The sequence below is a fragment of the Numida meleagris genome, chromosome 5 (assembly GCF_002078875.1).
Source record: "Numida meleagris isolate 19003 breed g44 Domestic line chromosome 5, NumMel1.0, whole genome shotgun sequence".
Classification (NCBI taxonomy): domain Eukaryota; kingdom Metazoa; phylum Chordata; class Aves; order Galliformes; family Numididae; genus Numida; species Numida meleagris.
Window position 1 is genome coordinate 69,861,954 of NC_034413.1, and position 27,725 is coordinate 69,889,678.

Sequence of the window (27,725 nt, forward strand, 5' to 3'; positions counted from 1 at the left end):
CTTTGCTTGCCATGAAAAGTAACTGTGAGAACGAGAGCTGGCAAGTCTCATACCAGATCTAATACTGATCTGTTTTGCTGTATTTGTTTATGTATCCACACTAAGGATAAAATCAGGCTTTCTTTTTTCCACAGCATCCGCATCATGAAGGAAGGAAGAAATACTTGCTTCACTTACGAAACTATTCTGCTGCAGTGCTGCTTATATCTTACAGTTAGCACTGGTCTGTCCTGGTGGACCACAGCTGACGTTTTTTCCTGCTGAAAAAGAAGGCTGCTCTGTGGGGTTACATCTAAAAGAGCAGCTCAGGCAGTCGCAGCACGTACCACAGCCCCTTGGCTATCAGCACAGACCCTGTGCTGGGACTCTTGCTTAGAGCCCTGCCCTTGCTGGGCCACAAGGAACCATCAGAGATGAGAAAAGCGAGGTGTTCCCAGGCAGCGCTGCTGCAAACCCACCTGAAATAGCAGCCCCAGGAATCCAGGAGCATTACAATAGATGGTATGTGCTAATCCACAATGGACTCACATCCCAGTGTAATCACCCAGACAACAAGAAGTGAGCAGTACTTGTACCAGTGCTGTTGTCAAAGCTAGCTCAGAAATGGATGCAGTTTAGCCCGTTCCTGACCTGCTGGTAATTCTGACTGACACCAGTGCTGCTGGTTTACGAGCCCTAAGCATTTCTGCAAGTGCACAGGAAACACCAACTCTACGAACCAAGAGACCCTGCAGAAAGGAGAATGGAAGATCAGTACAGAGACTAGAAAAGAGCACTCATTTCCTTAAAGGACTATCCTTCATGGAGAATTTTCTCCTTTACAAGGCTAAAAAATGTCCCATCCCTGCTTAAGCTTTGTGGGGAGCACCAAAAAAGGCCAAGGGTTGGTCAGCAGGGAGCAGGAGGCTCTACCAGACCTGGTTCTGGGTGCTCTGTCCTGCTCCCCTCCCACCCCTGCATGCACTGCTGCTGCAGAGGAACTTAGAATGGATTTAAGCCTTTGAGCACTCCTCCCTCCCAGTTCTGCAAATTACTTCAGCTCATCATCCTCCCACTTTGACAGTGTATTTTAAAACACAGCACTGGTACTAGTTTAACGACTTTTATCTTTCATTGGCATAATTGCAGTGGATAATCAGTCACGACAAGAAAATGCCTGCAGCATGATGAGCTTCCAACTAAAAGTCTAGGAGTTGCTTAAAGAACACAGACAAAGTATTTTGAGTAATTTGCTTCTTTAATGGGAGCGTAAATTCCATTTCACAGGACTTTGCATGTAAAAGAACTAATGGTCTGTAAGTCTTAGCAAAGTATTTCTGAACATCCCGAAATCACAAAACACGCTTTCCATTTGGTTTTATAAATAGATCACAAAAGGATGCACGTTTGGACTCCTATCATGGACCTCCATGGAAAAGGTTTAACTTCAAAAATACACACTCTACACTGTCACATGCCTGTGGACTGCCTTGATTCCCAATTTCAGTGAATGAGGCTGAAATTTTATAGCGAGCGCTCAGTTTTAACTCGTGAATGAGATGGAAGCCTGTAGCGAGCACTCAGTTTTAACTCCAGGCATTCAGCCCTAGAAATGAAAGCAAAGGGCATGGCAGACATAAGCAGGTAAGTCTAAACAGTATAATTAAGGATGTTTTTTAAAACTAGATGCATATCTAGACCTATCAAAAACTGACGGACTCAGTGCATCTGTACAGATGCTAACAAAAGGGATACTCAGGGTTCTAAGGCATTCGATCTAGAAAGTAAGTAACATTGCCTAAGTCTTCACCAGACCATCCCGTCCTTACAGGTGGCAGAAACCTCCACTGTATGAACCTCTGTCATGGTCTGGAAAACACAACTGGGAAGTATTAATAGGATGTAAGGGCGTTCCTGTTCTCAGTTACAGAAACTAGTTATTGCATTAACTAATCAGTTCTGCACAGAACAAAAGACTGCTCCTATCTGGTGTATCTACACCATGAGACGACTTGGATCAGAAAAACTACTCTATTCCCACATTGGGCCTAAGAACTGTATAAACAGAATCTGATTCAAAAGTCTAAATGTCCCAAGATTTTTACATCAAAATTAGAGATGTACTTTCATGTCTAAATAACATGCTGTCAAGGGACGCTGCAGCTGCTGTTACTGCTGGAAAAAAAAAAGACTGCTATCACTCCTATAAAGACAAACTCAGTTAGCTTCTTCTCTCAGGAACTCCAAGTGCCAGCATGTAAGGTCTTTTTCAGGACACAACAAGCCTACAGATTTAACAAGCATTCCGTCTTCTCAGCTACTAAAGCTCTGCCTTCTTTGTGCATCTCAGTGAGAACTCTCTTCTGCAGATAAAGGCAACAGCAGCAAGCCACCAGTCCTGCCTTCAGTGCTCATCTCCTTCCACAAAGAAACACAGGTGAACTTCTGCGCAGGATTTCATACCAGGTTGGTTCACCCAGCTTTACAGTTAGAATTTCTTATGAAAAATCTTTAAAAATTCTTCTTTTCCCACCATAAACTCCCTGACAGCAAGACAGAGTGCATGTGGCCAGAATGCAGCAAGTGAAAGGAAAAATGTGTCTCTATCTGGACAGAAGAGGCTTCATTTCTTCCACCAAGCTCACCAGAGATACAAAGATCATTTGTTTCTAGGCCTGAACTTAATTTGGTATCTGAGGAGGAATGGGCTTTTTCATCCTCTTGTGCAGACTTCCCAGACCGTGTGTAGGAGAAATGAGGCAGATCTGAAGTGACACAGAAGGACACAGGTTGCGCCAGAACAGTTTACTAGAAGCACAATGTGTAAAAAGCATGCATGCTATCTTCCTACCTGTTTTGAAACAGGCTCTCAATCTTTTTTTTTGCTTCTTGTGTAAATTCAAAAACCGCAGAAGAACTTCCTATCACATCAATATGAGTATCATAAGGAATAACCAAAACATTAGGGTAGCGGGATTTTACACTTTCACACACCAATCTGTATTTCTTCTTATCTCTGGTGCTCCCCTCAAGGTAAATCCTTTCTTTACGTAAGCTGTTATGAAGTTTTATAGACTGATTTTCAATTTTCTCCTTGACTTTTAATACTTGTCCAGCATCAGGCCTGCTTCTGACTTTCTGAAGATGTAGTGTAGTTATATCACCATCAATGATGTCAGAAATTACAACATCGGTATTTGCGAGGAGCTCCTTGGAAAAGAAGTGCTTCATATAGTGATATATATCTGTGTCAAGAACCACCACTTGCTTTTCCCCTTCTGCACCATGAACAAAGTTATTCGTCCCTCTGGTGAGTCTGTGTTTCTGCTGCCTCTTCTTTGGTGTCTGATGGGACTTACCCTCTTCATTTTTGTCCTCTGAGAGGGATTTTGCTTTTAGTAACAGAAAATCTCTTAGCAATCTGATTGCTGGAAATGACCCTTGAACAGAAATACGCCCGCTGGATTGCAAAGGACCAAAGCTCAAAGCTGTGCTCTTCTTTTTAAGTTCTTGTATTAGATCTTCTAAAACAAATTTATCTTTGAAAACGGACATATCGAGAACAGATGTGACAGAGCTGAAGACCTAGAATTGTGAATTAGAGAAGTTAGGTAATGGTTAACATAGCAAAGGAAGCACAACTAGATAAACAAAGGATGAACTTACATTTTCACAGTAAGGGGTTACTTTCAAAGGATAGTATCTGGGCAGCCTCCTGTCTTCTAGTTGATGCTCACTCTTCTGTAGAACACTCTCTGCAACTAAAGAGAAATCCAGATTCACTTGTTTAGCAGTAGGAGAATGCGTTATCGCCAGTATGATGGTGCAACATTGTGTGGATGTTTTTCTCTTGACACTTTCCCTAACAATTTCCATACATACACACAGGTGATTCAGTTCTCTTACATATTTGCATTAGTCAAAATGGTTCAGAGAGAGAAGCCTGTCTTCTCAGAACATTAATTGTCAGAGATTTATCCCCAAAGGCCTGACTACAAAAATCATGTTATGCATAGTATAAGTTTGTTTCTAGAAACAAACAGAAGCTTGCACACAGTCTCTTCAGAGTCATTACTTCAGTGAACAGAAATAAAATCCTCAAACTCTGACTGACTAAAAGAAAGGTGTTGGTCTCCCAGACACATAAAATCCTAATGCCAGCAAGCAATCTATAATCATTTGTTTTAGAGTAAACGTTCTAAGGCTAATTCCTGGGATAACGTTTCCTGTGGTATATGAGTGTGAATACCTTCTTGATCTTCAAAAGTTACATATGCAACTCCTTTTTCCGTTGTTGGATACTTCACTTCTTCCACATCTCCACCATTATTCTTTGTCTTTTGGAAATGAATCACCAGTATGTCACTCATGACATCATTGTCCAGAACACCATCTGGAACACCAGAGATGACGACTGTCCTTGCTGATTTAGCAGCCCATACCATGTCCTGTGTGGAGAGAAATGGCACGCTGTAACACAAGGAGTACCAGTGACCTGTGCAGAGGTTACCCAGAGCCACCACGGCTGCTGAAATGGCTCCTTTTTGTTCAGACAACACGCTCCTGTCATAGATAACTAAGATTGCTTTATCAGATTCTTATTTCAATGAATGCCAGATTCCCTCAGGCACCTTTAAATTACTATGCAGTAAAAAAAAGTGTCACTTACATGCTCTCGGTATCCTCTTTTGTTTGAGCAGTAAAAATTAGAACTAAATTTAAGGGCTTCCCAAATGAAAGGCCCAGTGTTACGCTGGTAAGATTGTTTGCTCTAATATTCAAGATGTGAAGGAAATGGAAAATGTTAATTGCATGCACTGTTCAACGAGGACTCTCTTTTCAGAGTGTCAAGGTCAGCTTCAGACAGTCCTTACTTGTTAAATTCATGAGAGCTGGGACCAAGGGTTATGCTCTGACTCAGCTCTCTCCATTTACTCAGAGGACAACCTTGTTAAATCGGAAGAACATAATCCCAGTCATCTGAGACCTGCAGTGCAGAAAATAACTACACACATGATTTTCATCAGAGCCAGACCTCCCAACGCTGCAAACATGAAACCCATCCTAAATAGGATTTGCATCCATGCCTTGTTAGGAAAAGCATCTTTTCTTTCCATTCCTGCTACACAAAAATAAGCAGTATTATTTCAGTGAAAATACGGCAAAAACACCATAAACGATGGGACACCGAGGAAATTTTGCAACGGTTTGTTGGCTTGGAATGAAGGAAAGGATGGAAGGAAACAATTCACCATGTTTGTTGATCTAGCAGCTGCCGACCCCACCTATGACAGGGGGGTTGGACCTTGATGATCCTTGGGGTCCCTTCCAACCCAAGCCATGCTGTGATTCTGTTTGCATAGGAAATGTTTATGGCAACGAGCTGTCGCTAACTCTGGAGTGACCATGCAAGGCCTGTTCTTCAGTCTGTGTTCTTCAGGCTTCTCTCCTGGCTTACATCCTTCAGGCTTCTCTCCTGGGCTCACATCCTTCAGGCTTCTCTCTTGGCTTACATCCTTCAGGTTTCTCTCCTGGCCTCACATCCTCCAGGTTTCTCTCCTGGGCTTACATCTTCCAGGCTTCTCTGACAAAGGCTCTCCTGGCTCCGTGCTGCGTGAAGCACGGGGGTCACCAGGCATTCACCGAGCCCGGAGGACGCACGCGTTCTGCTGAGACGTGCCCGGATCCACGCAGAGCAGCACCGCCGCGCTCCTGAGGGGAGGAGGAGACAGAAGCCCACGGGAACACCAGGCCTGCTTCGGCCACCCACCCAAACGGAGAGCCGGGAGCGAGCTTCGATGACACGAGGCGATTATTCCAGCGGTAACGTTGGTGCCCACGGCACAAACGGGGCACGTCCGTGGGCTGCGGGCGGTGCTGCGGGGCCGCAAGGGCACAGCGCACCCGGCCCTGCCGCGGCGGTACGAGACCGCGCTGCCCCGCGCCGCGCCCCGCCCCGCGGCGCCGCCGCCATGTCGCGCCCCCCGCACCCCCACACTTGCCATGGCATCAGTGCGCGGCGTCCCGCGGCCCGGGGCGGGGCGGCAGCCCCTGGACCACCGCCTGCGTCGCGGCCGCCGAGCGCCGGGCCCGGCCGGAGGGAAACGAAAGCGAAAGGTGAGGGCCGGGCACGGCGCCCGCGGGGCTTGTTGGGGACGCCGGGAGCAGGGGGGAGGGGGCACGGGCGGAGCGGCGGTTTCCGCGCGGCTGTAACTTGGTAACTCTGAACTCAGCGCTGGAAACGGCGGAACGTTACCCGTACCGTTTGCCTCGGGAGGTCTGTTAAAATCTCCCTCGATTTGGAGTGCTTCAGCCCCGTGCCTTCTCGCTCCTCCCACACAGGGAGACCACGGGAGAAGGGTTGCGCTTTCCTTTTTGCCGAGGCTGTGTTTCTCACCGTTCACCAGCGAGGCAGGGTTGAAATCGCTGGCAGGCTAAACCCAGCTTTCCCCCCCGCATTTAAGGCGTCGCATCCCACCGACCCTGTGGGACTGTTCCAGGGGAATCACGAACCCCCGCGGTCCCCCCCGCTCCTTTCCGTCCCCGTTCGCGAAGCCGAGCGATGTTCCGTGCCGTTACCCGCACCGAACGGCGAGCGGAGCTCCAGCCCCGCGGATCGCACCTCACCCGCCCGCAGACAGCACCTGAGCTAGATGCGTGCCTCGTCTCTTTTCTGCATGCGTAGGTTGGAAAGGCCTCTAACATCACCTAGTCCAGCTGTCCGCCCGGCACCGGCGTTGCCCGCTCACCCCTGTTCCCTCAGGGCCGCATCTCCGCCTTTCTCAAGCACCTCCACCACCACAAAGTAAGTTCCTTTCGGTGTTAGACCCGTGCTGCTTTCAAGCTTAAGGTTACTGTTGTCAGCCAGCAGTTAAAAAGGATCACGGCAGAAAAAAAGAAAAACACCCACTCTTGGGAGGAGAAATCCTCTGCTTTTGCACTTCCTTTTTATTTCAAAGGTCTTTTAGAGTCAGAACTGGAAACAGAAGGAGAAGTTTACTTGCAGAAAATAACTTCCCCTAAACCCTCTGTGCCTTTTCCAAATGCCCCCCCTAACGCGTACCCTCCCAGAGCAGGCCCCACGTTCACATTGTTTCTCCAGCTCTGCTCTGAAGCAACTTGTTTTAAACAGTCGTCTGATTTCACAACGGTAAGATTTTACGCTGGAAAAATAAAGCAACAAAAACGCCAGTGCGGAAAAAAATATTAAAAACGATCAATATACCAAGCTGTTAACTCATCAGAAGCTCAGCAGCATTTGGATCAGATTGTAGAGGGAGGATCAAGGAGGTACCAGCACGTTGACAGCTAAAAGCAGCATTACTGATGTGTCTTTTCTCACAAGTTGCAAGTTCATAGGGAAATCTTTGGTATTTTTGTGCTCTTCTTTCACCTCCAGCATGTATATGTTGGTTATAAACACATATCACTACTGTTGTAGCTTTATCACTAACTCAATAATGTATATATTGTGCAATTACGTAATAGTTGCTTTCAAGTATTTGAGTTATGTTGGCACACACCAATAAAGCCCCCCAGAACTGTGGGTCTGTGAAGATGCTTTACACTGTGGTTATGAATGGCTTTTGTAATGGAAATTTAAGACGGAATAGGTTGCATACTCTAAAGTGGCATAAATCCAGTTAAAATTTACAAGATAGAAAATCTGCAAATTTGCAAGAAGCAATCTTAGATTAAGTTACGTGTGCAGATGAAGGCTTTCTCCATGACTTTCATCAGCAACACCTGGAACACTACGTGTTAAGTTTTAGTGAATTTCTGTTCAAACTTGATGCCATTAAAGAAATCAGAAAGGTAGTCCCTCTTTTTCAATTTCTAAACATTAAAGCACAGTTATACAAGAACTATTAGTGTAGCTTAATCCCTCTGATGAAGCAAAAGTTCAGAACTTCTGAGATAGATCTACAGTCTTCTATATGGCATCCTCCTCAAAACAAACCCAGGCAGCTCCTTTCGATACGTATTTGATACTCTCTGTTTCCCCACCACCATTACTAGGCTTCTGAAAATGAATTTCAATCATATCCTGCACGCTTTCCTCATCATCTTCAGTGTCTTTAATTCCTTTCAGTAGAATGGTCTTGGTAGAAAAACCAGAAAAGAGCTGTTGAGGAAAGAAAAACAAACTTGTATTACGCAGCAGCTGTTGCAGGTACACCTAAAGGGACTGACAGATACTGGAAATAAACATGTGGCTTGGATCTTTGACTATGTTTTATGGTTTTGGACAATGTGCTACGTATCTGCAACTGAAAATAAAAGGAGTTTGGAACCCCACCACACACTGAATGCTGTCACACTTCATAAATGCACACACTCTAGTCAATGCTTTAACTATAAAGGCCTGATTATATGCAGAATACTGACTTGATTACAACCCATTCATACAACGTAAAAGACAATTTCAGTGCGAATATCATGAGCAAGCAGACAAGCACTACAGGAAAACAAGTTATTATTTGGGTCAAACCACTGTATGAAAGAATGAATCAGCAACTGCTGCACAGAACAAGGCTCTCTGCTGAGATTATCAACACGGCCTCTCATTAGGGATGAAGAGGACAGTGCTTTGTGCCATGGAAACACACTGTTGTGCTACTAGTAACCTGCTTCACAAACTGTTCTATATCTGCCTCCCCCCTTGCACAGATGTTATGGTACGTAATGATATAATTTGGTCAACATAAGACATACACTCCGTTTTGAAGCAAATGATGGCTTTCGAAGTACAAAATATAAGACTGTCAGCATATTGCAGAGTCATACTATGGTACTCAGTTTGTGAAACTTAGTATCAGAAACTTCAGCAGTCCTCAGAAATGGAAGTTCTGCCCATTTCTTGTGTTCCCTACAGATCTGCTCTGCTTACAGAGTATCTTAAACTGGAGTATTTTACCTGAAGCTTTTCCAAGTGTACATCAGTGCTTGGGGATACAGAAAGCCTGTGGCTCCTTCCATTGACATAGAAAGGGTATTTAGTATATCTCACAATGCTGGCAGTGGCTGTAAGGGAGAATGAGAAGAAGAAGAACAGTAATACAACCTAAAATGCATTTTATAAGCATATCAAAGAGCAGACTCATCTTTCTTACTTCTTCATATGCAATTTGAAAAAAAAAAAAAGTTTATTTGGCATTTCCAGAAAACAAAATCAGTAAATACCCACAAAAGCTTCTGAAATAAATCTAAAGCAGCTGTTCTAAATAGATGTGGCTCCACTGATGTCTGTAGAATTTCATGCACTTAAACCAGAATGCCTACAGTTGGGCAATCTGAATGCTTCTCTCAGTTCATTGTTATGGAAGAAGAGCTAAAACCAAAACATGTTTTCCTAATTTTCACAAGGTAAGTGTCTAGCAATCCAAAGAAAAAAGAAATGATTTCTGACAATATTAAGCAAGAAACGAAGCGGGCAAGCTGCATACCAAGTCATGTTTGATCAAAAAGGAATGTGATGAAGTACTGCTTTATTCGCAGATGTGTGGGTGAACCTACATCTTTTCCTGATCTATTTAACTCTCCTTGGGGAAGAATTAGCTGCATTCACTGGTTAAGTTAACTCAGAACATAAGGGAATGGACAACATGGCTTGTATATCCAGCTAACAAAACATTACATACAATACCTCCAGGTCTAGTGAACGTAATAACAGCTGTTCTAGACTTCTTGTCATATTTTACATTTTCTACTTCTCCTCCTCCATGTACAGATTTGTAGAAATTCAGCTCTAATTTGTCTCTCATCCACTCCTCAGGAATTGATAGCTCAGGGATTTCTGAAACATTGATCTTCTTTCCAGAAATAGTGACGTGGAGCTAAAAAAAATAATTTTTGTGCATTTTGTGATTGAGAACACCCACAAAACTGAACCTGAAGCTTTTTAAGTACCGCAAGTGTGTATCTTGATAGTTTCGTATTTCACTTGATTACCTCAAATTTGACTCCCATTCCAACTGTAAAAGGCACCACTTTCACATCTGCTGTTTTTCTGTCCAGGTTCACAGTATGCTTACCCATTTTTGTCAGTCTCTGGGCAACTAAGGAAAAATCACAGGGTTGCAGATAAGAAAAGCCTTGTTTAATCACTATAGTTTGATAGTTTGTGAGTCTCATAAGCAAAAACTCCTTTTACATTGTTAAAGGAGAAATAACTGACAGGCAACCATATCCCACTGCCCACATCTTCAGGCACGTCTGCTTCTGTTCAATCTCACTAGCTACAGGCAACAGCTAAAACACCATACTATCTTTAGAATAAAAGATGCTGTCAAAAGATGCTCACTGTATCAAATATTAATACTATACTTTTGGTATTTCATTTTAAAAATTAATACCAGCTGTAGAGAATGCCTGCTAAGACTTAGATTTCAGCTGAAATAAAGGATCAGACACTACCTTTGTATCTGCAACACACGTGCATAACGGAGTTAGCCATCAGAGACATTAATTTTATACTTAAAATATGCATCATACCTTCTTCATCTTCCAAAGTAAGCAGTGCTTGGTTTTGATTCAGTTTGAATGGGATTCTTGCTGTTACAGAAAAAACGCAGCGAGTATTCATGTCCGGAAAGTTACCCTCTGTGTCTTCCAGGTGAGTGAACTCTACTTTCATTTCTGCCACCTTTTTTTTAATCTAATATTTTAGAATCAAGATAGAGAACAAGCTTTATGTGCTTTATTTCATAACAGGAAAATAAAGAGTATAGTCTTGCCTAGAAGTGCCATACATATATATATATGTTTAAAGGTAAAGAGTCAGGCAGATTGAAGTCATAACTCTGCTAACTAAATTGACTTGCTGCAGATGTCTATTCCTGGGATTTTTGTCCATTATTTTAGTTTTAGTCCTTTGATTAACTTTGAACTTGACCTTGACCCTATAGGGGAAAAATTCAACTGAAGTCTACAGGTGTTTCTACCTGTAGAATCAGAATACTTTTGCCAAGTAAAATCTGCAAAATGCAAGTATCAGAGTCATTCATGGTATTGTTTATTTTTACTTACTTGCATTACTGTTCTACAGCAATGAATCTGTTAATCAATTGCCTTGCATATTACCATTGTAGTAAAACAGACATGTACTTTACAGCAAGGATAGGTTCCAGTACTTATGAAAACATTGGTTAGGAAAACCTGCTTTTATAGAAATCGGGGACTTCCAGATGTCTCTCTTTCCCCTTTTGTAACTGTTTCAAAATAAAACCCTGTTAGAAGGAAAATACTGTTTGCATCCAAGACAAAACAGCCAGAACAATAAAAGCATTTCTGCCACCTATCTTCAAAAGCAGCATCTTATCTAGGAGCTCGTTTCTTTCTGTTCTTGCTACTGCCAAAGGACACGTTCCTTCTGCCATCCGCTTACCAAGAAATACTAAACACGAGCACTTGAAAATTAGCAATGCTATGTGCATTTTTTACTCCAGTGTCTTCCACTTAATTATTTTCTGCTTTTCTTCACTCTCCTCATGTCTTCAGTATCTCACACACTCATATTTGTTTCCACATTCTTAGCCTTCTTCACATTATCTTGCCAAGTAAAATAAGAAAATAAAGCATCAAGCTGTACTTTATACTGAAATCAGAAGAGGTTCAAATGCTAAACCAAAAAGAGTGTCCTTCCAAAAGAGTAATGGTAAATTATTGCAAGCATTACCTTACCATCCTGCGAAAGCACTGAAGAACATTCTGCAAGGTCTTGTTTGAGCTTCTCAATCTCTCTCCTCAGCTCAGCGTTCTCTTGGTTTAGCACAGAAAGTTCTGCCTACAGCCCAAAAAGTATTAAATGCAAAATGAAACGCATAGACGATAAAAATGTTTCAGCAAAATCTGCAGACAGCAGAAAGTGTTTCAGCTTTCAAATTCTATAAATGACAGCCATGCACTTGAGACATTCATACCAGCTCCCATCAGCTGAAGATGATGTCAAACAGAAGCCTGATGACAATAATGACATCTTCTGTCTATAAAGTCCAAACATTTAGGATTGGAGAGGCAAAAGCAACTTTCAGAGAATCACACACCAGCTTGAATGGGTACAGCATCACCTGTGCATGGGTAGTTATTTACACATATGAAGATACTTCACACAAATAAAAGAAAACATGAAAATAGCCATGCCACAGAACACTGATCACCAGTGACGAGATATAATATGATTTGAAACAACAGTTTCTTAAGAGAGATTTTAAAGATGTGAGGAAAAAATGAAGCAGCTGAAGGCAAAAGGAGTTCTCCTCGAATCCAAACTAATTAGCGTGAAAGGCCCAGAATGACTGTAAGGACTGATGGCCGCAGAAACAACAGGTGTATGAGCAGAACCAACGCTGTAACAGAACTTTGTACACAAGGGTGAAATGGCTGAATTTCATAGCTATGTTATCCTCTGTTTTTTATTCTCCCTGCAAGTAAATATTTCCTGGTAAAATAAAGACAAGTCCTGTCCATTTTATTTTTTAATGCTTAACTATATTTTAATAGCTTGCAATATGGAAGCTTAACTTTCTCACCAGTGGCTCTCAGGCTAAACAAAATGACACTGAAACCAGCTCCTTTACAGCCTGTGGTAACCTCTGTTGCTGTACTGATGACTACACAGCACTTGGAGGTAATGAACCAGTTTGTTCTTGAAAGAAGAGCCATCTTCAGACAGGTTCTGGCCCTTGCCCAGCTTACTGTCACTTAAGAAATGCCAGTCCCTTGGGTGCTGTAACCTTGTCTAGGAGGTGCTGGGATTGATGAAGCAGTAGTAACCACCTGTTTAATCCCACTCAATTCTATCTTCATCAAAGCTGAAATATATCTGTTAGAGGAGAATCTTGGAAGACTGGTTTCTGTCTTCATTTTCTACATAAATCAGTCTCAGTTTCACATTACTGTAAGACTTATTTTACTGCACCAGTTCTTAATCTGCCATTGAAAACCTGTGTTTAAAATAGTCTAGTCCTACAGTCTGCAAACTGGTAAAGCTATTTCACCTGGAATGGAAATACTACTCTTATCTTCTCTAACCAATACTTCCCTCACAATTCCACAAATACTGACAGCCATGAGTAAGCCTTCTCCGTACCTCATAGACGGCCATAGACATAGCACTTTCTTTATCAAGTTTCTCTTGAGCATCCCTTAGCTCTGTCAGCTCATGCTCTATTTCCACATATTCTTTGTCAGCACTTAATTTGCAGAGTTGAAGGTCAGCTTTTGTTTTTTCAGCTTTTTCAAGTCTTTCCTGGATAGTAAAAAAGTAAAAAGACTTATAGATTGTTTATCTCCACAAGAACAACCAAAACCTTAGGTAAACCCTTTACATTCACTTAGTTTTAATGTTTTGGATAAATATTTCTCTTAGACATGCAAGTGTAGCCACCACTGAGATTATCATAGGCATGTACCATTAAAGAAGAGAGCATGTTGGACAAACATCTGTTTCACTGGGGGGAGAGTGGATTTAGATGTAGGACGGGCTAATGCCCTTCCAAGTATCTTTCATCTAATTTCCATGATTCCACACACTTTATAGAACTTGCCTTCCATTTCTCCAGTTCTTGTTTAAGACTTTCCATCTCATCTTTTGGTATGTCAGAAGGGTCAGGAGTTGTCACATACTGTAGAGAAAAGACGCACTTGAGTTTTATTTCCCAATTAGAGAATAACAGAGACACTTCATAAATGTTCCTAGTATCTGCATGCCTGAGGAGAGCATATACCATTTTTTTAAATCCAAAAATGTAGTCCAAATCAATGAACCACTTTAATGGCTGGACAGGACCAAAATCTAAGAAAATGGAAACTGGTCAATGCTCATTATTTGCTAACTATCCAACTGAAAGTACTCACAGGCTAGTATGTTAATAAACCATAAAAGCAAGTGGTCTCTATGTTCTTCTGCTGAGAACTAAGCCCCTCACCCCTCAAGCCCACAAAGGTTTATCTGTAGGCTTTCTCAGCAGCTCCTCTAAGAGGGTGTATAAAGCCTGAAGAGCAAAAACCTACAAAATGGGATGTTTCCAAGCTCAGGGAGGTTAGATAAGGAATGGTAACATCAGGCTAGAGAAAGGCAATAAAGGAAGAATTGCAGATTTTAAGTATGTCAGGGCAGAAGTTCACAAACACAGGGAAACAACAACTGGATAAAGCCCAAGAAGAGAGAGAATCTTCTCTGTTCTGTTTTGTTTCTATGACTGCAATATTCTGCAAGAAAAAAAAAAGAAAAAAAAAATCCAAAGAGACCTGCTGAAGCAATCCCTCCCTTAAGATTACATAAAACTTGAATGCAAACCATGAAACTCAGGCTTGGAAAAGTCCTGTTAGATTATCTAGTTAATTCTCTTGATAATTCTGGGTTCTTCCTAAAAACAATAACATATTAAATATTTTTTCAACTACTTTGTCCAGTTTCAAAGTCCTATTAAGCAACAGGGAAATCCCCATCTGCGTATAACTTAAAACCGGAAAATATTCCTTCACGTGAGGGAGTGAGCGCAGGAAAGCGGAATGATGCACTTGCTGCAGCTGGAAGCTGATAAGAAAGGATGCCCATTTGTTAGGGAAAATGCTCTAAGGCAACAGTTTTCAACCTGAAAGAAAAAAAAAACAGGAAAACACAAGAAATCCAAAGGAAAGTTTCATCCAAACTGCCTCCCACGCTGCAAGAACTGGGTTTAGGGAAGCACCAAGAGAGAGGAAATCCCCCTAAGAAACCTCCATGGAAGCAATTAGCAGATGAGGCAGGACGAGGAATCGGTAATGCAGACACTTTGGGATGGGACTCCATGGAGACAGAAGGCAGTCAGGAAAGGAAGCGTGGGTCCAGGCCCTGCTGCAGTGCGAGGTGCAGGGGTATCATAGTGGGCAACAACATCTGGAATTAGAGGTGTGATTAAAGGAGGCGGATGAGGAATGTCCCAAGTACTGAAGGATGGAAGGAGGCGAGACAGGAGTTTCAGAAGCGCTGTCCCAGCAGGCCAAGCACAAATCTTCACTCAGAGAAACTGTTATCAAATATGGATTTTTCCAGGCAGCACATCAGGAAATACTTACAAAACCATTATCTTCCAAAGAATTCGGCAGGCTTGATAAATCCATTAGAACCTGAGGGAAGAGGAGAAAAAATTACAAAGTTGTGTCTTTTGGCTCTTCTTGTGGCAAATAGTCCAGAATGGAGCACCATACGATGATTCAACATTTACTAAAAAAAGAAATTAGATGCAAAAAATTGGTATCCATAGGGTACCTGAAGCCTCCTTCCCTACTACACACAAAAGCCAGAGACATGAAGAATTCCGTATCGCACAACTGTCCATTTCAGCCCCAAAACTTAGGGAGTAAGCCTTCTGCTATGTGTGTAGTGTCACTAACACGCAGCCCTGGAGGTGCCCGAGGCCATGGCTGGGCGCTGCGCGGTCTGAGCGGGTGGGGGCAGCCAGCCCACGGCAGGGTTGGGGCTGGGGGTCCCTTCCAACCCGAGCCCCCCGGTCGCACACCGCGGTACCTGCGGAGGTGGCGGGACGGCGGCGGGCCCTGCGGAGCTCCCCTCGGGATGCCTCTCCATTCCCTCCCTCCCGCGGCCGCCGGCTTCTGCTTTCGCTTTCCCTCCCGCTGGAGGAGGAGCCGGCAGTTCCCCAGCTGCTGCGGGCCGTTGTGTCACCGTTCCTCTTCCTCGAAATCACGTGAAGGAAGGTGGTGCCTCCGTCCTCCTACCGTAGCGGTGCGGCGCACCTCGCAGAGGCGGGGTCGGGCGGGACAGCAGCCGGGACGGTGCCCGGCCGTGCAGAGCGCGGCGGTGGCTGAGGAGGGCGGGGAGCGGGCTGTGCTGCCAGCGCCCGTCTTCATCCATCTCTTGGCTGGGAGCTCCTGGCTCGGCCTGTGCGTTTTCCTGTGAATCAAACTGGCGAAGGCTTTGTGTCCTCAGGCTAACTTTGCTGAATTTATGTGTTTATTCTAAACCACTTTATCTGGAAACAACTTTGTGCTATGAGGAACAAGTCACTGAGCAGTGGCAAAAGGCGTCAGCATTCGGTGACAGAAATAACCGTTTGCTGATGGAAGTGCTGCATTATAAAAAACAACTTCTGGAAAACACACCTCTGAAAACTGAGCGGTGGGCGATGGCCGTGAGCCTGTTCCTTGGGGCAGAGGCAGCCCACCATCTTGGGACAGCCAGTCACTCTGGGGACAGCCTGCCATCATGGATGCCACCCACCATCTTGGGGCCAAAGGATGGTGGGGGTGGCTGCCCTCTCTCCTCAGTCAGAGGAGCACAGTTGCTTTATGAACCCTTCACTAGATTAATATTCCATGAGCATAAAAGTGCTCAGTGGCTGATGCATTTGGAACTGGGTAACGAAGATGGGTAGTCTGCAACCAAGCCAACTTCATTCTGCAGTTAAGTGCTTAAGGCCTCTTTGATTTTTTTCTTCAAGTCCTTTGTCTGGCTATAATGTCTGTTTGGTGACTCAGATTAGAGCACTAGTCTGGTGATTACCTCCATTTCCATCTCTCAAAAAACCCCACCTATGACTAGATCAGATTCCAGACCTGTGAGTGCAGGCTGGATGTTAGGAACAATTTCTTCTCCAAAGAGCAGTCAGGCACTGGCACAGGCTGCCCAGGGAGTGGGGGGTCACCATCCCTGGGGGTGTCCCAGAGCCGTGGGGATGTGGCATTGAGGGACATGTCAGTGGGCATGGTGGGATGATTTGGGCTTGGGGATCCTAGAGGTCTTTTCCAACCTTAACAATTTTGTGATTCTAACTGTACTTGCACAGCACAGGGGTAGAGGAGGAGAGCTTCAGCACGCATGGAAATCAGCTTAGAAAAGCCAGAAAATGTGGGCTGGTGTGAATTATCTTTGCAGATGTTCACTGTCTTAGCCAATGGGCACTCATTCTCTAAAGAGACCTCAGGGAAGGGCTTTCTAAGGTAAAAAAATGGGGTAGATTTCCATGATGACTGGTTTGAAGTAGAGAAAGCACTATCTCTTCCTTTAAGGGGAGCATCGAAGACTTGGTTTCCCGAGTGGTCCTTCTTCACGTAGTAGCTAAAGGAAAGAATCTCATATGGATCCTGAGAGAGGTGTACGACTCACTTCATACAGCAGATTATGTCGGTGGGATAGACTGAACTCATGGTAGGAGTTGTCAGATGGTAGGTGCAAGGTGTGCAAAGTGTGTGTGCTTAAACATGGAGAATTAAAAGAAGAAAAAAGTACTGCAATTGTTTTTCATCAATAGCTCTTGGATTCAGGAGCAGACTGCGTCCAAGATTGTAGCCAAGCCATCAGACATAGCTGATGGAGTTCAAGACTGTTAATATCCGTTTAGATACACATAGCAGATGCGCTGCAGTCATGAACAAAATTTGGGGAATGTCTATGTCCTAGGCCAAAAAAAAGCGGGAAAAAACGTGTCAAGTTTCCTTTAAGGGTAAGCTGACTAACTTTTTGAATGTTACCCTCAAGACTGCAACCAGACTTGTACACATTGGCCAAATTTGCATGGTTAGCTGTCAGTTGGCACTGACTGTTGAAGTTAATTAATTTTCAGAATGTCAAATTGTGCCAAATAGATGGATAAAGAATTAGAATGTGACATTGTCACTTAGCAGATGTGGAATTATGCTTTCAGGGAGAAGCAGAAATATCTGTATTGAGAAATTGGTTGGCCTCTGTGTACACACTTGAGGAAGCCTGCACATCTCAGAACTTTTGCTTTTGTTGGCTGTTCAATTGGCGCTGAATTGCACTCTGCTTGAACAGCGGTCACCTTGTGCCACCAAATTCAGTAGGAGTTCTACCCATAGGGTAATTATTATCACAGTTTCGAATGTTGTTATCTGTTTTTTTAAGATCAGTGGATTAAACTATGACCCTGTATTAAATATTTTTTTTTAATAATTATTTTTCTGCCTTGACAATGGATAACTGTTTACTATTGCTTTGTAAACACAAAGTTGGTTACTAATGAGATGAGTAAAAGGGAGAGGTTTAGCTGGAGTAGCCAGGGAGGAGGAGGAGGTGATTATATTATGACCTAAGTACATCAGATTTCAGAATTAAATGTCAGGGTGGCAGGCTGTTCTCCAGTAACCATGGTCATGATGGGAAGTCACCACTGATTTGAAAGAGCCTCCTTTCTCTTAAACTCCAGGGAATGCAGCAAAGCCAGTCTGTTTACATGGCCTGCTTTGGGATTTGAGCTGAACAATGTGTTTGTGCTTGTTTTGAGAAGGAGAGTTATTGTAGATACTGAACTGGAGCAAGTCCCTTGACCGTGGTGTTGACATTATTTGTTAACTGATTTTCTATGAATTCAGTGTTAGCCACATGTGAATCAATCTAATAGGAAAAGCATTGATTTCATAACTCTGAAGTTTCTAGCTAATGGGGAATATCAAGGAGTACAACATAGCATAGAGTACAAGAAGCTTTAAAACTCACAGGATTTCTGTGAGCAGTCTGCATTGATATTGAACTTGTTCTTTAGGAATCTGAAAAACTCTTGATAAGCCTAGACATATGACCTGGAAAATTCAAAAGAAAACCATGATCCTTCTAGCAGCACAGGATCAGGACTCATCTATAGCAGGAAATACCGTGATTAAGCTGGAAGAGTGTTTACAGCCATAAGCTTATTTTTTATCTGTACCTAAACAAGTTGACCATGCCTCAGTATGGTAAGAATCTGATGACATTATCTTCAGAGGGAGAGTATTTTGGTTCTTCTTAAGTTAGAATAGATCGAAAGATGGAAGTAAATAGGATTTAGGTGCTTAGTTCATAACTGCGATCATGAAAACCTTGCTTAGTGGCTGTCTGACCCTTGAGGTACCCTGGCTGCAAAGCAGCCTTGTTGTCTAGACAGGTCTAGTGGCATCTCAGTGCCGGCAGTTCTGGAATGCTTTAGTTTAATGTTAAGAAGCCAGATTCAGCCACTGAGGTGTTCCAGTGGTGCTTTGATAGGTCTTCCATATTTCGGTGGAACCATATTCCACAACTATCCAGTGTGTTTGGTGCTTACTTTCAAAACAAGCTAGCAGAGGGTTAGTGATGCCTTCCTTGCTTATCCTCAAGATTTACAGAGTCTGGGAAATGGTGTGTGCTCCTGTAGACTATTAGTACATGGAAAGAAAATACCAAATTTCAGATTTTTATTTAAGGACCTGCTTGAACATTCTGTCCACTCACTGGCAAACAAATGTGTAGAATCACAGAAACATAGAAAATCTCAGGTTGGAAGGAACCCATGAGGACCATCAAGTCCAAACCCCCGCCCCACACAGCCCCACTCAAACCCTATGGCTGAGAGCAGTGTCCCAGCTCTCCCTGAGCTCCGGCAGCTCGGAGCTGTGCCTGCTGCCCTGGCGAGCTGTGCCATGACCACTGCCCTCTGGGGCACAGCCTTTCCCTACCCTCACCTGACCCTCCCCTCATACAGCTCCATGCTGTATGAGGCCTTGGGCCCTGTTGCTGTCACCAGAGAGCAGAGCTCATGGGTTGGCTGTAGGCCACGAGTTGATTGGAGGCTGCCATGAGGAGCTGTAGGGCTGCCATGAGGCCTCCCCTCAGCTCCTTTTCTCTGGGCCAAACAAACCAAGGGACCTCAACCACTCCTCACAACACCCTGCCCTCAGACCTTCCCCATCTTTGTAGCCCTCCTTTGGAAGCTCTGTAATAGCTTCATGTCCTTCTTATATTGTGCCCAGAACTGCACACAGCACCCAAGGTGAGACCAAACTCCTGTAAGGGGGGTTCAGATATATGATGCCTGTTTATCAGTGCTTTTTTTTTTTTCCTGTGTTCTCACACATTCAAAAAGAGAAAACAGAGAGCCCGTGCTCCAGAACAACCAGTATCTTGTGGTCGGACACTGTCAGCAACTGGGAGAAGTGGGTTTGACCCCTCTGCAGTGAACGCATGTGTTGCAATCCCTTGCAGTTCCTCCAGCAGCCAGGCTGCCTGAAGGGGAAGATGATTGCTGTACCATAACCTACAAACCCTGGTCAAGCAGAGATACCTCCTATCCCTGGTCCAATGCCAGGGCCTGCAGAGGAACAGATCTAAATCTTATATATATTGTATTCTTGGTAGGTGATCTTTTATGCAGTGTGCTGATAGTTCTAATCTCACTGCTGAGGTCTCACAGCCTTTTCTGATGCTGGTGTCAAAGAGACAACAAGAACCCACAAGTGATGGTGTCTTATAAGAAGCTGCCCCATCTACCCTTACCATTCATTTTCCCGTTTATGTGTTATGAGTGTTTATGTCACCAAGTGACAATGTAGAGTGGGAAATGAACCAGCTTAAAAACCCTGACAGAAGTTGGTTTCTAGCTGACTTTCATCCAGTTTATCTTGTGGCCAAAAACCAGTGTGCCATCCCAGGAGGGAGTGGCATGGAGCAGTCAGTAGGCTCAGTGGGGCTTATTTCAGTGGTTCTGCCAGTGCAACATGGCTTAAAGAACTCATCAAAATACAGCATCGTTCTCTGATGTGGTGTACAGAGCCTCGAGGCCATAGAGGAGGTTCCAGATCTTGTTTCAAGAGGCCTACGTTTTGGGCATTACAAATATTACTGCTTTTTTTCAGTCTTTTTAACTTGCATGGCAAGAGAGAGAAAGATACCTAAAGATGAACATCCAGCAACTTCAGCTGTCAAATATCTTTCTCTTACAGAAGTACATGTCAATATTGAACACTGAGTTGGGAAATAAATACTTCATGCCAATCTACATCCTTTAGAGGAAAGATTCTGGTATGTGTCCAAACAGACTTGGGAATGTTTCAACTTCTCTAAGATGTGTGTCCCAGAGCGCAGTACTATGAGGCAATACAGTGGTTTAGTAAATAGTCCCAGCATGACTGCTTGAAGGCAAACAATGAAGAAGAAATCATCTAAGATGCATGTTGCTATGCTTGAATCACATGCCAGTTCTCCGGCTATAAATCACTGCATGTTAATGAAATGCTTCTTTCAGATAACGTTGTTTCAGTAGGGATTACTGGTTTATATAAGCAGAATAAATTCCAGCATGCAGGCCACTTTGTGCTGAGAGGATGTAGATGAGAGGGAAGGAGCAGTAGAAGGGGGGCAACAAGAAGATGTCCTTATCAGCAGTGTTAGTCTTATCTCCTCTTTTCTGCGATAGATGGCTAGAAATGGATTGATTATATTCCTTAGGAATAAAAACCACTGCCTCCATGATCCCAGGTGTGAGCAGAGATGGGCTGACCTATGGCCATAGCAAGGGCTGTACCCAAGAGGATGGTGTTTCTGGGGTGTGAATGACAGATTCTCAAATTGTATGAAAAAAAGATCTTTTCTGCTTCTTGCCAGGCTTTGTAGTCAGCAGGATTTCTTCGTGCCTCCATTGAATACTCTTTCTAGGAAATCTTTTGGGGAACACTTACCTAAGTGTCTTAGTCTCTGGAAATGCTTTTTGAAAGACGGTGAGATTTCTCCCTTCTTTCATTTCCAAAGATTATGTAATACATACCATGAATCATGAAAGAAATACTGCATGTAAAGCATGTAAGATTCCGACTTAAATAGAAAGCCATGGTACAGCTGGGCTAAGTTAAGAAGTAGATGTGTGTAAGGGAAAGCATGGTGACTCCTTATTTAGGAGGTATCTCAGGGAAGTAAGGTAATGCCATTTGGAGCTCAGTGCTCTGCAGGGTCTAACACAAGCCATTCTGTCATGATTCTGTGGTGATATTACTGGAAAAGCTCAGGACTCAAAATGCTGAAGGAAGGTCACTGTGCCTGAAAAACTGTTCATGGGAACTGACTGTATTGGGTTTAGTTTACTGATGTTGCTGTCAGTTCATGTCAATCCCTAGGGCAGACAAGCCCTAGGATTTATTAAATCATGGAACAGTATTTGAGTATTATCTTCCATGAGCTTTAACAAACCTAACCTGACTGGAAAAATTAAGTGAGCAAAAATGAAAAGCTCACATTTTTAGAGAATGCAGCTTCTCTTTCCAACTTCTGCTCCATCCTGAAGCCTTTTGGCAGAGCTCGAACTGCAGAATGCTGAATGGACTGCCTGCAGATATTTGCATGTAATTCATTTTCATCTCCCTTTTTTTATTGAAAGAAATAGTGTGTAGCCAAGGAGTGACTAACAGCTGTCTCTTATTCTCCTGTGAAAATCCCACTTACCTTCTCCACAAAGATATTTCCACAGACAGGTCCTCCAGGGAATATATAGAAGATTTCATGGGCTGTTTTGTTCTTTTTTTTTTTCCCCTTTTATTTTTTTAATTACCCTAGGTTTAGTTGTTCTGGATGAACTTGTATGGCTATTTCTTCCTGTGCTCATGCACATAAAGAGATCTTCTGAAGATGAAGACACAACAGCTGCTAACTCAGCTCACTTCCAAACAGCACTGCTAGCTCTAAGAGCTCTGTCTTGTGTTTGGAGTTTTTTTTCTCAGCACTATTTTTCTGCTGCTGATTCTGGCTGAAGATGTTTTGCTGTGCCCAGCTTTTAAATAAGTGGCGCGTGTTCCCTGATACTCTTTTTCAGATCTGACAAGTCATCATTGTTACACGCTAAATCAACTTTGAATATGTCCAGTGTGATGTTATTCGCAGCTGAAAGCAGCCTTAGAGTCCAGTGTATGACTGTCCATTTTTATTATTTGCCCACAGAAAACTTGCTAGCCATTTTAGGGAGGAGAAAACTGTTAATATAGACAAAAGACAGTTGTGGAGAGCAAGAAAATATATTGAAGGAGTCAAAATATTTGTTTCAACTCTTCAAAATGAGACCGTTTAACGTTTTATTTCAGGTGTTTTAGAAAATAGTCATATTTCATAATAAAGGCATTCAAAACCTGAAATGAAAATGAAATATTTCAAACAAAATTATAGTACTGACCCCAAATTAGTCTGTTTTGCTAAAAAAAAAAAAAAAAAATCACTTTATTTCGAAGAAACAGAAAAAAATGACTTTTTCTAACTTTTCTTCTTTGGCGTGGGCAGCAAATTGGATGTTTGTGTGTTTTACTGCTTTAGTTGAATCTCTGCACAAAGGCTTCTTAGTAATTAGCTAAGCAGCACAAGTGCAGGCAATAACAGGCTCGCATCAAAGTGTAAAATATTCAACATTCGGTAAAGTTTGGGTAAGATATGTGTCACTCTGGCTTTTTGGAAAGATGATTCATTCAGCACTACAGATTCATTGCGGTTCTCTGTATTTGGGATATTGATTTTTTATTTGATGCAGCTGTGAATATTCAGAGAGGACGTTGCAGGCATTTTCTGGAACGACAGCCAGTCCTGCTCCTTCTGCTTACACTGCCTGCTGGGGAGCTCTTCACATGTCTGCTGGAGTCAGGCTGGCTTTCCTATAAGATTTCTGAAGCTGTTCTGCAAACAACTGACGGTCAAAACCTGAACATATGCCACCTGGAGGGAAGCACATACCTGGAAAGAAAATAAAAGAGAAACCTTGAGTAACAAATAGCCAAAAATTAGCCCAATTTATATTAGGGAAATCCATGATGGAAATGCTGTCAAGGACATAGTTGCTTTTTGTTTTGTTGGTTTTTTTTTTCCGCAGGATGAATGTGTAAAACATAAGGATCCCATGTTACAGACTGACATTTTCACCTTGCTTTTGGCCCCGAGGCTGATCCGTTTTGTCTTGTTGGTCACCTACACAGGGTTTGTGATAACAAAAAGCTTTTGAAAACTGTGTACTTGTGTACATCCATCCTGAAGTTGTGTGCCAGTAAGGCACGTTTTGTAGTTCTATTTAAAGACCCCTTTCACTGTAGGAAGAAATCTTGCAGACTTCTTGTTCCTGAGATCAACGAGAATTCCCTTTCTACCTTTTCATCTTCAAGTGGCAAGATATTTTTGTGTTCCATTTATATCCCCATATTTATTTGCTGCCTTGCCTAGGAGAACATTTAGTAATATTCACTGTCAGTTCTTTCTTAGCAAGATAACAAACAAATGAATATCAATCAGCTGCGTTCTAAATAAACAGAAAGGAGCAGTTATAATGCCACTGGTGCCTCTGACCAAAAATGTTTAACAGCAATTAAGTGGTTTATATTTATCCAGTTTTGACATGCGTGTGATTTTGGTTTAAAAAAACTGTAGCCTGTAAATGTATTTGTACAATTGAGTTAATCCCTCTTGAAAAAGATTGCTTTGTCTACTTGGATTGTTATTTCCAAGGGGGGTATTCTGATGGCATGAAAGATGGGCCAGAGCTGAAAGCTGGCAGAGGAAGAGAAGCACAGTCAGAGCTTGAAAAACAAGGAAAAATAAATACTATATAAACAAAATCTGGTAAATCACATTCTGCCAAGACTGTGAACAAAGCAAAAGGGCACTTTCATAAACACGTGAGTAGGAGGAGGTTAAGGCTACAATCATGTAAAAATGACTTAATGGAAAAATGTTGGTGTGGAATAAGAGAGCCCATTTTCTTTCATAATGAGAAAGAGAGCAAAGAAATTGTACCTTCATAAAAATAAAAGAAGACTCATACCAACTCCGTAACCCATACATCAAAATAACCTGGGAAGGAGACAGTGGTTCACAGCCAAGGGAAATAAATAAAGCAATAGTGGAACCACAGGGTGATTGGAAGAGGAAAGTATGATGCTATCCACAGCAAAGAACTTAGTCAGTAGTATTGCGCATCAGACTGCAAAAGCTGGGAATTGCCAGTTTGGTGGGATTGGACTGCTAGTAGCCAGTCCTTGAATGGAGATGGTTGCGGCGGTTGTCAGTGACTGCCTGGAAGGAAGCCTGTAAAAACTGTGACTTCAGATGCAGTGGGACCAACCCTCACCATTATATCACCGTGTCTAAATATTATAACACGCTTGTGCAACTGTACATTTCCAGGATTGTGACACCCTGCCAAGAATATTAGTTAGCATTTTGCAGAAAGCTGTAATCATGGAATTCACGGAATCACAGAATCATTAAGGTTGGAAAAGACCTCCAAGATCAAGACCAACCATCAATCCATCACCGCTGTGCTCAATAAACTATGTTCCCAAGCGCTACATCTCTGCATTTCTGGAACACCTCCAGGGAGCTGCAGACATGAGAGACACTGGCTCGTTTGCCTCGAGCTCACGGGGTGTGAATTATGGCCCCGTGTAAGCAAATCCATTGCCTAACTCTGTACAGAAGACTAGAAAATGCATGACAGAGATCCAGTGCGTGATACGAAATGGAAGAAAATGAAAAACAAAAAAGCTGATAAAGACATGGAGTGACCACAGAATTGGGAAAAGACATAAATTTGATTTCCTCCAAAGCTGAAACAGCAGGAGGGAGGAGGAGAGAATGAATATGCAGTGTGGTAGGAAATGAGTATTACAGACATAAAGGGACATCTTAAGCAATGACTACTGAGACTAATGCAGTGAGTATGTTATCACTGTGGTCATCTCTTTGAGTTTCAGAAATGAATTTCTCACAGTACTGCAAAGCAGATTTATGTTTATGGGCAGCTTTTATGGGTTTGGAGGCACTGCCCTTGAGCTACAAGGAGACTGAGGCCAAAGGAGGATTCCACTGTACCATGCCAGTGTCCAGGATGGGGTCCTTAGCAAAGGACATTCCACTGGAAGATGCCTGTATTCAGTTATAAGTCTGACATAGCACGCGAGATGAGGTGAGATGGAAAGGAAAGGAAAGGAAAGGAAAGGAAAGGAAAGGAAAGGAAAGGAAAGGAAAGGAAAGGAAAGGAAAGGAAAGGAAAGGAAAGGAAAGGAAANGGAAAGGAAAGGAAAGGAAAGGAAAGGAAAGGAAAGGAAAGGAAAGGAAAGGAAAGGAAAGGAAAGGGAAGGAAAGGGAAGGAAAGGAAAGGAAAAAGGAAAGGAAAGGAAAGGAAAGGAAAGGAAAGGAAAAAGGAAAGGAAAAAGGAAAGGAAAGGAAAAAGGAAAGGAAAGGAAAGGAAAGGAAAGGAAAGGAAAAAGGAAAGGAAAGGAAGGAAAAATGTTCGAGAGAGAGTGAATAGAGACTGAGAAGTCCTTGACCGAGCACAAGCACTGCACTGTGAATGCTGAATCGTGGGTGTGTTATCAACATGGTTTTTCTCCTCAATCCAAAACACAGTCCCATATCAGCTACTAAAATTCCAGTCGAAACCAGGTTATTGCTGGAGAGAAGAAAATGTGTATAGATCAGACCTCATCTTTTATATTGCAAAACAGGCTGCTGGCTTTTTGAATGTTAGCATGGTCTGATCATTTCCTTCTTTAATCTACCTTCCATGAATATTGATCATAAACAAAGCATTAAGAACACAGAGCAGGAGAGGTTTTGACAAGTACTTACACGGTCAATTTTTCAAAGTATTTAGGTACCTGGCAAGACTTTCACAAGTATTCCTGCCTCCACTCAATGGAGTGTTTTGCTTCTGAAAATTGACTACCTACCTATGTGCAATGTGGCAGGGATCATTCTTCTCCCAGTGCCACTACAGGGGATAGTCAGGTAATTCATGTAGATATGTATACTGTAAGAAAGGAAAATTGGTTTTTCCTTTCTGCAGAAATAGTTATTCACTGTAAGTTATTAACTGCCCTTTGTAGGCAAAAGTCAATATCTCTACGTGGCACACGTGAAAGGATTTCTTAGAAGTCCTCATTTTAAAGCATGTAAGCTTACAGGAATGTTTATTTCCTCAAACTGTTTGGACACACGATCTTCCTTGCAATGATTATCTCCATGTGTTTGAAAGGGCACCATGGATTTGATGCTAATCTTGCTTTCATCAATGTAAAATACATAATATGTAACATTTCTAAAATGTATTGCTTTGTAAATACAAGGTGATTCATGTAAGTTTGCAAGACACTAATATTCTTATGGACAGGTTTACCAAGAAGAGGCACATAACGTGTTAAGTTGAATCTGTGTGTGTTTGTGCATCTTTAAATTCCCCTTGGTGTCTAAGGTCAGCCCAGCAAGAATGGTTAATTGATGGGGTGAAGCCTGTGTGTGACTTCAGCATCCCAGCTACAGGAGCACGGCAGAGAAGCTCTGTGATCCATGCTGGGAGCTTCTCCATATCTTCCTCTGTTTGCTGCAGCAAGTTCAGTTTCCCAGCAGACAGGAAAACGTCTCTGTGATGGCACCATTGTTTGAGAAACATAGATTCCATGCTTTCATCTGTTTGAGGATGCTCGAGCCTCCATAGCTGAGCTGTGAAGGGCATGTGCTCATCAGTAGCTTGGTTGCTCTGGGGTACCCTTCAGCATTCCCCTTTAAAGCTCCCCTGCTTTGGCTGCAAAACTAAATAATTCTGTAGGCTAGGTATTGTTTTTTTACTGCACTATCTGATATTTAGTCTGGACGTGCCTTAGCAGTGGTCTTAAGGGACTTAATTCCATACATCTGACTCCTTGACTCTGTGTACATTCATTTTGCAGCTGAGTCTTAATATTTTCGCGTGCACACGTAGATGCACCCAATATATTGTCGCAGTTTGTTTGCAGTGGCTGGCGTCGCAAGTTATTTTTTCTTTTAGGAGCTTGTTGGCAAGCTTTGGAGTCTGTTTTTCTTGGAGTATCCCTAGCATGGTACCCATTCTTCAGTGTCATGTTCTAAAAACATGCATGTAGATGCTGTTGTGGGTTTTTTCTTATATTTCTGTAGTTTTAAAAGCTGAACATGGAAGAATATCCACGAGACACTTGTAAATTTTATGTCTGTCTGTATTTTTAGTTTTTATAGGTCCAAC

The 27,725-nt window shown here is 42.7% G+C and overlaps 2 protein-coding genes and 1 long non-coding RNA gene across 6 annotated transcripts; 1 reads left to right on the forward strand and 2 right to left on the reverse strand.

Moving 5' to 3' along the window:
- RBM43 (RNA binding motif protein 43) lies at positions 1,219-6,748 on the reverse strand. 4 transcript variants are annotated; one of them, XM_021398864.1, is made up of 4 exons: positions 6,624-6,748; positions 4,229-4,427; positions 3,646-3,740; positions 1,219-3,564 (listed from the first exon to the last, which is right to left on the reverse strand). In XM_021398864.1, the coding sequence occupies exons 2-4, from the start codon at positions 4,422-4,424 to the stop codon at positions 2,827-2,829; spliced, it is 1,029 nt and encodes a 342-aa protein (XP_021254539.1). In that variant the 5' UTR covers positions 4,425-4,427; positions 6,624-6,748; the 3' UTR covers positions 1,219-2,826. The 4 variants fall into 4 exon arrangements, with proteins under 4 accessions (XP_021254539.1, XP_021254538.1, XP_021254536.1 ...); XM_021398863.1 differs by lacking the exon at positions 6,624-6,748 and adding an exon at positions 6,242-6,513; XM_021398861.1 differs by lacking the exon at positions 6,624-6,748 and adding an exon at positions 5,982-6,106.
- LOC110399722 lies at positions 5,947-6,784 on the forward strand. Its single transcript, XR_002439376.1, has 2 exons — positions 5,947-6,096; positions 6,665-6,784. It is a non-coding gene; the product is annotated as an uncharacterized LOC110399722 (long non-coding RNA).
- NMI (N-myc and STAT interactor) lies at positions 6,908-15,678 on the reverse strand. Its single transcript, XM_021398860.1, has 10 exons — positions 15,491-15,678; positions 15,040-15,090; positions 13,527-13,604; positions 13,070-13,228; positions 11,657-11,764; positions 10,474-10,636; positions 9,931-10,037; positions 9,626-9,815; positions 8,897-9,003; positions 6,908-8,104 (listed from the first exon to the last, which is right to left on the reverse strand). Exons 1-10 carry the CDS (start codon positions 15,548-15,550, stop codon positions 7,913-7,915), a joined length of 1,215 nt encoding a protein of 404 aa, XP_021254535.1. The 5' UTR covers positions 15,551-15,678; the 3' UTR covers positions 6,908-7,912.